General features: G+C 48.7%; 1 protein-coding gene across 8 annotated transcripts in view; it reads right to left on the bottom strand.

Moving 5' to 3' along the window:
- The window catches only part of Pnt (ETS transcription factor pointed), a 162,387-nt gene that overhangs the window by 25,975 nt on the left and 124,038 nt on the right, over positions 1–12,374 (bottom strand). For 7 of the 8 annotated variants that reach the window (XM_076425391.1, XM_076425392.1, XM_076425393.1 and 4 more), the window contains one exon: positions 9,018–9,278. The exons of the other annotated variant lie outside the window; for it this stretch is intronic. In XM_076425391.1, coding sequence (XP_076281506.1) covers positions 9,018–9,278 — 261 coding nt within the window. The remainder of the gene's footprint in view (positions 1–9,017; positions 9,279–12,374) is intronic. 8 annotated transcript variants of the gene reach the window in all.

Here is a 12,374-nt window from a genome sequence, read left to right as displayed (position 1 = left end):
CGCGAGGCGACGCGCGACGTGGGAAACGCGGAATTCAGGGATCCAGACTCAACCCTCTCCGAATCTCCGATTTTCGGAACCCTGAACGACTGTAGAGTTGGCGAGAAAAATTGAGATGGTATTAATGATGCAGCGCGATGTTCAGAGTGCGCTAGCTGAACGAGGAGGGTTCTTTTTTTTGTGGAAAATTTGGAGGAAACAAGCGGAGGGCAGCGGTAACGATGCGCGCGCGCGCGCCCATGGCACAGTACGCTTATAATACTCGGTCGCAGCCTCGAAGGGCCTAGCCTATTTTTGAGAGGGGGACGACTGGGGAGGCGCGGAGAGAGACCGGATGCGAAGAGAGGCGAGGCAACGGGGGTTTCTCTGTTCGGCGGGCTCGCACGTGATGCAGAGGGGACCGGAAGCGCTCACTCCCCTACGCCTCGTGCCTCTCTCGCTCGCTTCGTATAGTCCGCCGGCAATAGTAATGGGACTTACGAAGCGACGCACAATAAGGACACGAGTTCGATGCGCCTTCTGGCTGCCTGGCTCGCTGCCTTCGTTTCTTCGCGCACGCTTTTACCGTTCTACCGTGCGGTCTCTGTCGTTGTTGCGTCGATCCTCGATTGCTCGCTTTTTCCCTCCATGCAAGTCTGGCCACCTCCCACTTTCATTCTGCCCTTGGCAAGCTCCCGTTTCGCCTTGCGTCGCGACGCTTGCCCTATTGTCCTCTCCCGAGATCGGGCCTCGATCCAGCAGTCGATCGCTTGTGAGATAGAGACTCGCTCCTCCTCCTGGGAGAGGCCAGGCTTCAGCTATAGTTAACCCTGCCGGTGGAACCAGCTTCCACTGGGGTGGAACTTCGATCGCTGGCTCTGTCGCGCTCGATAGCGGACGCCATTCTTGCAGATAATGCATTGTTAACTTCGGCGAGGAGTCCTTCGGTCCACGCGTATCGGGGAGCAAACGCTTCTGTTCCACGCAGTTTAATCTTTCCGGTGGCTAGACTGCGGATCTTCATGCAAAATGAAAGTTGTCTGCGTCGATTGCAAGTGAAACAAACATTTCATTCTAACTTTAGTGATTTCAACAAGCTGGAAATAATGAAATTGAGATGCTTCTTGAAAAACGTCCGACGAATGTGGATTGAAAGAAACGAACTTCTTTTTTTTTTACCATAAAGGAAAACTAACATGTGATACGTTATTTGGTGCTTAAAGGAGTCTCGTTACAAGGATGAGAAAACAAATGTTTTAGAAGATGCATTCTCAAATCATTTTATCCCCTCTCTACTGTTTCGAGTTGCATCTACTCATTTCTGCCATAAATCCGTGAAATCGATCAAAATAGAGGAACAGGCCCCGTCATGAAGGACCCGATGCTGCAATCCCTTCATCGAACGTGTCGTTGCACAGCTAACTGAAGTAACCAGCTGTTTACATCGGATTCAATGAAGGGATCGATGCGGATTTCGAAGAAGCACGTTCGAGAGTATCGCGAAAGGGAATGGTAAGTATACCGCCACGAAATCGTCAGAATTGAGCCCGCCTTCCGAGGGTTGCTCCACGAAGAGAAAGTTGCATTCAGACCTCCGCACGTTCGCCGTCCGGATATCTAAGTTTGAACTTATAAGAAAGGCATCATACTTCATTGGCGTTGCTATTACGATGGCTCACAGATATTTCTATCGTCGATCGCTCGATGCACGTTTCGATGAGCCCAGGATTTCAGTAGAAATATGGACGGAGAAAGGAGGAATGTCGCGGGTCCCGAAGAGTTTTTTGAAGTGGCGCGTAAAAAAATCGCGATGGAGGTCACCGTAACGTATTTCGGTTGGCAAAAGCGGTCGTGCAAGATCCGCTGGCGTCCGCATCTGTTCACCAGTCTCTCCGCGGAGCTGTTTCGTCGAAGTGAGCAACAATACGGTCACGGGCAAGTCTGCGAAGGGTGCATTTACGGGTGCATTAAGGGAGGAGCACTCGAGGACATTATAAAACTATCTTGCTCGCCGGGATATTGGGGTAGGACTCCTCCCTCCCTTTTCTCCTGGCTGCCTCGGCTTCCGGTTGTAACGTGAGCTTCGACCACGCTCTCTCCCTCTCGCTCGTTCTTTCATCTTTTCCCTTCTTCGGCTCGTGCTCGTTTCCACCTATCTGCGGCGTTCCCTTCGCCGATGAGCACCAATCACGAAAACCCGCGAGAGAGAGTCGAGGACTGCGTCTCTGACGACGACTACGATGTCGAGGGTCGACGTATGTACACGGACAGGAAGAAGGGACGAAAAAAAACACACATACACGACGCGCGCGGTCGTGTCGTGAGTTCTGAATGAGCGAGAGGCTTTGTAGGCCCCCGAGGCGGTGTACGAACTATGAATGAACGAGTGAATGAATACAACCTGCGCCAACCATAGCCCCCTCTCGCTTGTACACCCCGTGTCCACGGCAGCGTACGCCTTTTCCCTTCAAGGCCCTTCGCCCGGGTTTCATCCCCCGTATATATGAACCCACCTTTCCAATCTTTCATCCCTCTTCACGGCATTTGTTCCGCGAGCTTGCACAATTGTACAAGCCACTCCTGCCTCCATATGTTCGGCCTGTTGCTGCTTCAGATAGACGATCCTTGCACCGCTTTCTCCGGCCGGGCTTTCTACCCTGACAAACCCTCTAATTGACGGGCTCTACCAGCCAGCGTCAACCCATTTCTCTTTATCGAACCGTGCGTTGTCTTCGGAGAGGTCCGCGGTTGCGCAACGGAAGCTGATTGGATACCCCTCATCTATATACTCGTTTCGTTGGTCTATTTCTCTTATGGAACGGGGAAGAGGAGCTAATTGCGAGCTCCTTCGTTCTTTAGCTTGACAATTTAATCCTTCTCCTTTCTCTCTTGGTCGAACGATCCTTTATCTTTGAACCAGATGATGAAAGAAGACCCTAGATCGTCTCGTACTGTCGGTCGATGGAATTTTTCTGAAAATCGTTTCGCCAACATTCGGCACGGAATCTACGGTCGCTTTCGAAGCGGGAGACACGCGTGCCGAGCTTCTGCGAGGCGTACGAAAAAGGCTCGGAGAAGGACTCTCGAAAGGATCCCGAGGCCGAAAAAATCGTAGCTCGATCAAAATGCCGCGTGGCCAGCGACGGTTGGTTTACCGGCGCGGCAGTTGCTTAACAAATGATCATTGTGCTCATTGTCGGCACGATTGACTAACCTCTCCATAAAGGTAGATCGAATGGCGTCACACGATGGCCGATCCTTTTTTGGCCGGGCGTCGCCGGCCAAAACGTAGGGACCCGCTGCTTTTGCGCACGCTGGATTCTGCCTCCTCTAATTTATGCACGCGACTCGTGTGGCCGTCCCGACGCGGCTCCGCTCGGCTCGGCTCCGCTTCGGCATCGGTTTGTGCACGCGCGACGAACATACGTGACACGGACAACCTCGCCGCCGATCGAACATATCCTCGAGACTGTCGATCGTGCCCGTTCACCACGGAATCCACCGCGAATATTCAGTTACCATCGTTTATTCGGCATTCAACCGACGTCCGGTTTCGACAGAGCGGCTCGCGGAAGTCGAGGATGTGGCTTCCACGCATGTGCCCCGCGGAAATCGGGAATCAGGAGTCTTTTGCACACCGGTTGTCCCTTATGCATTGCCATCTTCCGTTCGACTTTCGATTGTTCCGAGCGGAAGAAATCTCGGCCGAAGAATCGCCGACACGTTTCGATCGAGAACAGTTGTTCCGGTACTACGATCGAACAACGGATTTTTACGCGAAATAAAAACTGTCCGAGTTAGTTGCATGGAACGGAAGCTCCATAAAAATGAGGCAGAATTTTTATCGTTGTTCTTGGAAGAAATTATCCGTGTACTGTATTTGCATCCAGTGTTAACAGTCTGTTTCATTATTAACACAAGTTCCATAAATATTGAAATATTACGACGCGCGATCCTGATTAAATTTAGTACATGGAATATATTAGTGTGGAAATTAATTTCCGAATCTGGACACATCATTCCGTCTCGCATTTTTTGATAAATGCAATTATCAAAAGGGTTAATAGGATTTTCTCAGGGCTTCGGAGTCGGAGTTTGGGAGTAATTGCTGATCACTGGAGTCGGAGCCGGATTAAGAAAAAGCTATATATCGACCCCCGGAGTCGGAGTCAGAGTCGGAAAAAATATGTCGACTCCGACTCCAAGTCTGACTCTTTTGTTTATAAATCATTAATAGATTTATGCATACAATTGCTAATATTCGATCTACAGTACAGACGTATTGTATATGTATATACCTCGGTGCTATGTAGAGAAGAAACAGTTAAAGTTATGGTTAGTTCACTGCCAAAAAGAGAAAAGACAGCCGTAAAAGCAACAAGTGTCTCGTGTCTCTATGAAATATTAGAGATTATATTAATTTTCGAAAACGGAAACTTTATCTTTAGTATTTCTCAAACTGATACGTATTTTCTAACTATTTCCTGAAAATGGGAAAGTAACAGTCGTGTTGTGTTGTATCAGAGTTATCTGTTCCACATTCTTGGACTTTAATATACTTTAATACAAATATTTAAACTATTTATGCAGTTTTATTACAACTCTTAATTATTTTGAGTACATATTTTTTCAAGTTGGAGAGTCGGAGTCGGATTCGGAGTCGGAGATAAAAAAAGAGATGGATTGGAGTCGGAGTTATGAATTTTGTCTACCGACTCCGAAGCCCTGGATTTTCTATACTTGTGCCGTGCCAAAAGGAACCTCGTTGATAGGCGATTAGATGGCGAGCTAGCAGACCATTGCCTTTGTCCCTATGCTGTTCAGTTTGTAGATGTTCTGCACATGATCTCTGTGAACTGCCGCTAGGATTTGGATCGCATAAGAAATCGGTGAGCGCCAGAAGCGTTCGCAATTAATCTTGCGATCCCCCGTTCCGTAATTCTATAGCGGTTGTGAAAATATTCCGGTGAGAATCGGGTCGATGGCGGTATTCGGCAGAGTCAGTCCACCGGCTGGAAAAGTTGGAGAGCGAGCAGACTGGCAAAGCCACCGCGTGCAGCACGGGAGCAACGTAACGCATCGGTTCCAAGAGGAGGAGGTCGAAAGCGAGGATAAGCGAGAGTCGAACCAGAGACCTCGAAGAGCCGCGATACATAACGTAACAGTGCTCCGGCAAGCAGAAATAATGAGTCTATTATACGGTCGTCTGTGTTGGTCGTCTTGCAACGACACGTTCTATGAGCGCACGAATCGTGATACAGTTCGCCAAGTCTTATGCAAAAAGTCAAGCGCGATGTAAATTCGGACGTGGACTCGGAACTGGAATCTCCAGTCCCTAATATTTCCTCGATCCCTTGTCCTGTCATTTATTTTACCAGTAGAAGGATTACAACATCTGCGGTTTTCAGAATTTCATGGAACAAAAGTTTCCAACTATTTTTCAATATCGTATGTCTAGCGACCGGATAATATAAGGGTTGAGTGGATAATTCTTCTCAGGGCTTCTAGAATTTCTACAACGATATCGTATAAGAATCTCGCAAAGACTATCGGGGACTCTTGCAACTTCGGTAAACCGTACAATTCTGTCTGTAAATTAAAGTGTTCCAATTCCTTTTTAAAGGTTTCAGAATTTCCGTCATAATCTTGAAAGGACCAAAGCGTCTCTCTTTGTCAAAGCGTCTGCTATACATATCTTTAATCATCGTCTGCCACGACTCTACCATTGGAGGAGATGATCGGTAAAGATTCTAGTTTTAGCAAATGTATGAGATTTCTGGTCGGAAGGGATTGCTCGACAGCGAGACCCGGGCATCGCGTAAGTTTTTTCTCGAACTGAACGCGAGGATGCCGCGAGAGGCAACGGAACCCGGCGTCGTCTCCATTGTCCGCGGCGAAGCGTGCAGAGGGCCCGACTTTCCCTCGTTCACCCACGGTCACTGCTGCAATGACGTAAGGCCCCCGGCTAGGTAATTGTTATCTACGCTACAAACGCTCGCTTCATAATGTTCTCCTCCGTTCCGTTCTATCCGAGCTGGCTCCGATCCGTTCGGCGACCGTTCGCGTGTGCCCGCACTCCTGTTTAGGGGACCGCGGCGAGCCTAGATCCCCGATCACTACCGTCTCCGACGGATTCCAACTACCCCGAGCAACTATCAAAGGTGTAAGTGCACATATCGAATTAGATCTCACATTTCTTATCTAGCCAGAGGATTGTGCCGTCAGGTTTGAAGAAGTCGAGAGATTGATTAGTTGAAAGCTTGGGCATTCAGATTTGCAGGGGTCGAGAAATTCGAACGCCGTTAGAGGCTCCGAAGGATCATAGAGGTTCGCAGGTTTCGTAGGATCGTGGATGTACGAAGGCCCCGAAAGATCGCAGGGGTTTGAGCGATCCTGAGGCGTCGGGAGTTGGTTTGCAGGATCGGTTCTCGGCTAAGCGTTTTCCCAGGGCCGGTGTTAACCGTGGCGATAAGCATCGGGGCAACGGGGGGAAAAAATCCAGGACAACAAATTGCTCGGCCGGATGAATGGGATGATCCACTCCCAGCGTGGCCCGCGTTTCCCATTGTTCGTCGCTGGAACGCCGGAGTCCTTCGGCTGAATGAGTTGCGTCACGGAGAGTTCAGCGATGAAAACGCCGCGGAATAAGGTGAACAAGGTGAATCACGGGGCACGAATCGCGGCCGACCGAGAGATATTGCAACTCGATGGAGAGCTCTAGGCTGGCGGGGTTAGGCCAGCATGATCCGCCGCCATCGTTCTCTTTAGCGACCGTCAGACCGGAGGACGCTCGATTTCTAGAGACGGTGTGGGCTCTCGTGGAACAGTGAAATCGGGGATTGTCGTTCCCCGATGACGACGAAACGGTTAAACGAGAGAGGCGAGCCAGCGACGATAATGAGAGACCTGTGGCAACACGTGCAAACGCGCCGAGCCGAGAGATGCTATCAGCTTGCCGGGCCTGACGTAACAATGAGAAACTCCTCCGCCGCAACGCGACTCGCAACGCTTTCGTTCTGGCCGCGCGCGCGCGCGCGGCTGCAATCGGAGGAAATAAATAAACCGGCTTGTCGCGCCGTTTCGCGGCTAGAACACAAGCCCTTTGCCCTGCGATCAGCAATTCCCAACCTACAACTTTCCCTCCTTGGGAATAAAAGAGACGTGGAGACAAGGATGGAAAGAGATAAAGGCAGTGATGAATGATCCGAAAGAAATGAGAGAAGAGTGGGAAAAGGAAAGGGAAAAGGACAGAAAATCGCTGAAGGAAATAGAAGAGAGAATAAAGAAGATAGAGATAAGAGGGAAAATAGAGGATAAAATAGAAGAAAGGCTAGAAGAGATAGAGAATAAGAGAGGAAAAGAACATGAGGAAAGGAAAAGTGGAGAAGTGGAACGTAGGCTGAAGGCGCTGCAGATGAAGTGGGAAAGAAAGGAAAGGGAGATAAGGAAAAGGAATATAATAATAAAGGGTATAGAAATGAAAGATAGTGGAGATGGACAAGAAGAAGTACGGAACTTAATAGGGGTGATAGAAGAGAAGATCGAAATTGAAGAAGTCAGGAGAGGGGGCAGAAAGGGGATAGGAAAGGGAGAATGGGCGGTGGTAAAAATAGCGACAATGGAACAGAAAAGAAGAATAATGGCAGAAAAAAAGAGATTGGCAGGGAGAAAAGAAAGGATAGAAGACGACCTCACATGGGAAGAAAGAAGAGTGCAATGGAGGTTAAGACAGGTAACGGAGAAGGAAAGAGGAAAGGGGAAAATAGTCAAAACAGGATATATGAAATTATGGATAGAAGGGAAGGTGTGGAAGTGGGACGAGAAAGAAGAAGTACTGACGGACAGAGAAGGAAACGTATGGAGAGAGAAGGAGAAGGAATGGGAGGGGGAGATGAAAAAGATAATAAAAATAAAAAAAAGAGATGAAGACATTAGAAGAGAGATGTAGGCAAAAGGAAGAAAAGCAGATTCTCTGGGAGGCAGCAGAAAAGATAGGAAAAGACGATGGACCCTGGAAAGATCTAGGAAGAAGGAATTCAATGACACTGGTGGAGACGTGTGGATATAAGTAAAATTAGGAGAAGAACAAGGGAGGGATAGGAAGGTGGGATGTGTGTGTGTGTGTGTGTGTGGGTGGTGAGAGAGAGAGAGAGAGAGAAAGAGAGAGAGAGAGAGTAGTGTGAAAGAAAAGAAGATTATATATATTTTGTACAGAGAGAGATAAATAGAGTAATTGTAATCGAAACATTATTTGTAAAGGGAACGGGATCTCCTTGTAACCCGTAAGGGAACAAGAAATAAATATACAAAAAATATACACCTTTCCCTCCTCAAACCCTCATCCGAACGCTGCAAACTCCGTGTCACCCTCTTCGCAACTACACCTCGCACTGCCACTAGCAAGAGTGGCTACTCTTAGGTGGACTCCTAGTTTAAGACTGCTGCTTGAACTCTGAATAAAGATTATAGCGGAGGTTTCGAACGAGTTGGGAGACGCTGCGCATCGCGTCGAGTCCGCGAGGAAGACGTCTACCTATCCCCTCGGGTGCATTAATCCTTATCCGCGGGTAGGCAGGAGGCGTTCGATCCGCTCTGTCGACACTATAATGTCGGGAGGTGTTTCGCGAGCTGGTCAGACGCGAGACAGGGGAGTCGCGGGCGTCCGGATTTATGTCCTCGCGAGGACGTCCGGAAGAGGAGCGTGGGACCTGTATGTGCCGAAGATCGTGGTAGACCATGCCTCGCCGAGGAAATTTGCATGGTCCGCTCTGACAGTTCATCGATCGCATCCTCGAGCGGAGAACACTTCGTTTCCACTTGAGAGCAAGCGACAACGCGGCCGCTATCGGAGAGTTAGGCTGTGGCAAACTAACCAGACCCTAAAACGACGTTGCTCGCCGACAGTCAGTCTCGACACAGTGTCAACTCGCGAGAATTCGTACTCTCTGACACGTAGCTTTGGAGAAGTAAGAACGATCGGAGGGCTTTGAGAGAGGGTCGAGGGAGGAACCGTCAGGATAGTGAAAAGAGACACTTACCATCGTTATGATACTGTCTCGAGGGTAGAGAAACTGCGGCGGAGGGCGGTTGCAGCGTGGACGACGCCGGCTGACTGCGAGTCCCGGTTCGAGGGCCCGAGGTGTTCGAGGTGACGGAACTCGAGGAGGGCGTCGCTGGACTCTTGTGCTCTGGCGTAGCAGCCGGCTGGTATCCCAAGAAATCGCCTAAATCTGGCACGCATACGCTTTCGTACATGCTGCTCGGCGCGTTCTCCAGCGAGGCCTTCGCCGCGTCGACATCTGAATGGAAAATGCAACAGATCCTGAGTCGCGGGTCGATCCAGGGTTCGAGAGTTTCGAGGCGGAAGTAGCCTCGCTGAGAAGGGTACCATCGCGATCGGGACCTAACTTTTCAACTCGGAGGATCGCCTATTTAAATTATTAACGCTGAAGAGAAAATCGTGTGGGAGGGGGAAACTCCTAACACGAATTCAGGGGGTTCAATGTTTAAATTTCACCACGCAAGTTTTAGCAATGCGACCGAAGAAGGTCACCCGCGATAATTAAGGCTCCGCGATTATGAGAGTCCATCGTCGTCGTTGGAATGAAATTCAATTAGGTAGCTCGAACGCGCGAAGTCGGCCCGCGCCTCTGCCGCAACAATAGCACCGCGCGGCCGTAATCGTGATCAACGATCTAGCCTAGGTGCTCCATTATTCCCGCCATTATTGCGAAGGAGACGTGATTCATCGGCAATGACCGTTTCTGCGTCTGTTGCGAGGAGTTTGCGCGAAACGGAAGTCGAACGCGGTCCCCGGAAAAAATTCCGTGACTCGTCCACAAACCAACCCGAGAACACGTTCCGGACTCGATTCCGATGTTCGGGGAACGCGTTACCGGTTGCGGCAACGCGTTTGCCGGCACATGCGACAAAATTCGCGAGCGAAACCGTCTGTTCGCGGATACCCGCGTAGTTTCACCGTGAATCGATCGGTGCCGTGCGCCGGCGAACGGGAGGATGCAGCTTTTTAGTTTCTACTTTTTTTCTTTTTTTTTTTACGGCGCAGCAGAGTTTCCTAATATCCGTTCTCGTTCGCGGAATCAAAGCGATTACCCACGCCATGTCGCGTACGAACACGCTAGGCTTCGGCCGCGCGGTGAATTACGATTCGCCCGGAGATCAGGAGCTCTCCATTGTTCCGCGATTAAACGGGCTTGGCCGCGGCAATTAGCCGGCCAATCGGATGTCTCCGATACTTTCGACGATCGAACCGATTTCCGTTTTTCCACGGAATACCTCTGCGATTCTTCCGCGTTGCCCTGCTCCCTGGAAAAGGTGTGCTTTTCAGTCTGCGTACCTAATCCAAACTTATTCTCTTCACTCTCGGACAATTTTCTATGATTTTATGCTTTCCTTGTACACGTGATTTTGCATTGTATTTATGTAGTAACGGAGAGCAGCCGATCGGAATACAAACACCAGTTGGATGCAATTTGCAACTCGTAGTTAGGCTGCGGATTTATAATGAAAATGAGTGCACAATGAAACACGAGATAGATAAAAGGAACTTAAATGTGTCGATATTATACGATCATCAAATTATTAAAATTGTTAGAGGAAGAAACAAATTTTCATTTAATTCCAGTTCCTCATAATTAAAACATGGTATGGTTATGATAAACATTGTTTGTCGCCATCTATTAGGATAGCACGAGCGTGTATTAGAATGTAAAGTGCATTTTAATTATTTCCGACCTGACCTAATAATGCGTGCACGATAGAATAATTCAATCACTTTCCCCGGAAGCACGTTTATAATCGTTACAAGGAATCTAAAATCAGAATCGTGAAAAACAGTTTTTCAAGGGGCGGGGAGATTTACAGATAGAAAATGGCGGCTTTGTTTCGCAGGAGCATCGGATTCACGCATTGATTCGGAGTCGATCGATCGAATCGCAGTTTCTCCGTTGCGAATAATCGATAGGGAAGTACGGGCTTTTTACTTAACGGGAGTTAAATCATGGGTGAACCTCCGCTTCCTGCCCGGATCATTTCATACCTTGTCTCACCCGTCTCTCTCTCTCTCTTTCTCTCGCTCTCTCGGCCGTCCCCATCCGCCCGTTTCTCTCGCTCGCGCCCTTCCTGTCTTCTCAGCCGAGCAAGTACAAGTTCCAGGGAAACTTCCTCCGGCGAATGATATACGATACGAGCGATGCACGCCTCGTAAATAATAAACCGGAGCACGGGCGTTCGATCAATGGCGTTCTCATCTAATTAGAAAATAATGTGACTCCCGCGTGCCTTCGAACAACGCCGCTCCGAAATTATCCACTTCGCTCCCTCGAGGAGAACTTTCCATGGGGAAGAAAGGACAATTTTCCTCGTTAACACATTATCTACCGGCGATTATTCCATAATTGTTGAAAGCCTATGGTCCATAGCTGAGGATTTTTTAAAAGAACCCTCGATAGCAACGGCAACTTTAATCATAAACCAACAACTCACCCTCAATCAGAGTTGTGCTAATTCAATTAAAATGTATTTTATAATTGTGCTCCATTGCAATTACGAATTACATTGTAATTTAATTGAATGAAGATCTGAATTATAAATTACAATATAACTGAATTACGATGTAATTCAATTACCCCGTAATTATATAATTCTGGAGTAATTCAATTGTAATTCTGCACAACTCTGCCCTCAATACCATTAAGCTTTCGTTCGGTATAGTACAATTAATGAAGAAAAGCCTATCAATAGGCTACCGGTAGATCAGACAATCTAAACTAGATGTTCTATCGAGGGTTGGATGATACCTTAAAGAAGTTCAATCTCTCTGATCCAAACAGTTTTCCGCGTCGGATTTTCAAAGATCTCGAGCTTCTCCGATTTATTTTCCGATAGTAAAGCGAACTGCTCTAGTTTCCCGAACGAGGACCGGCATCGATCCGGTAGGATCTATCTCGCTAAGGATCTCGTAATCGAAGTGGATATTGTCGGGGGTGATAAACGGCCGAAAAACCAGCTAAGTGGCCGAGGCAATGGCACGGGACCATTCTGGTGGCACAGGATATCCGGAGTGGGAGTTTCTATGGCGTGCGCGGTTGCGGCTGCTCTCTTTTCCCCCATTCTCTCCTTGGTTTCCGAATAAAAAGTGCCGATTCAACGCTTCGAAACGCTGAAAACACGAGCCTCGGGGGCCAACGGGGGTACGAGGGGTGAAGGGGAGAGAGGGAGAGAGAGAAGAGAAGGAGGAGGAAGAGAACGAGGCGCGTCTCGCCTCCTCGATCTCTCTTCATTGTTCGTGGCCGGTCTCCGGTCTCGGTGTACCTGCCGTGACATCGCGATTTTACGGAAATTCGATATCTGTTTTTGTCGACACGCCGATTCTC

This window comes from Lasioglossum baleicum, chromosome 6 (assembly GCF_051020765.1).
Source record: "Lasioglossum baleicum chromosome 6, iyLasBale1, whole genome shotgun sequence".
Lineage (NCBI taxonomy): Eukaryota > Metazoa > Arthropoda > Insecta > Hymenoptera > Halictidae > Lasioglossum > Lasioglossum baleicum.
Note: the sequence above shows the minus strand (reverse complement) of the source record. Positions and strands in the feature narration are given on the sequence as shown.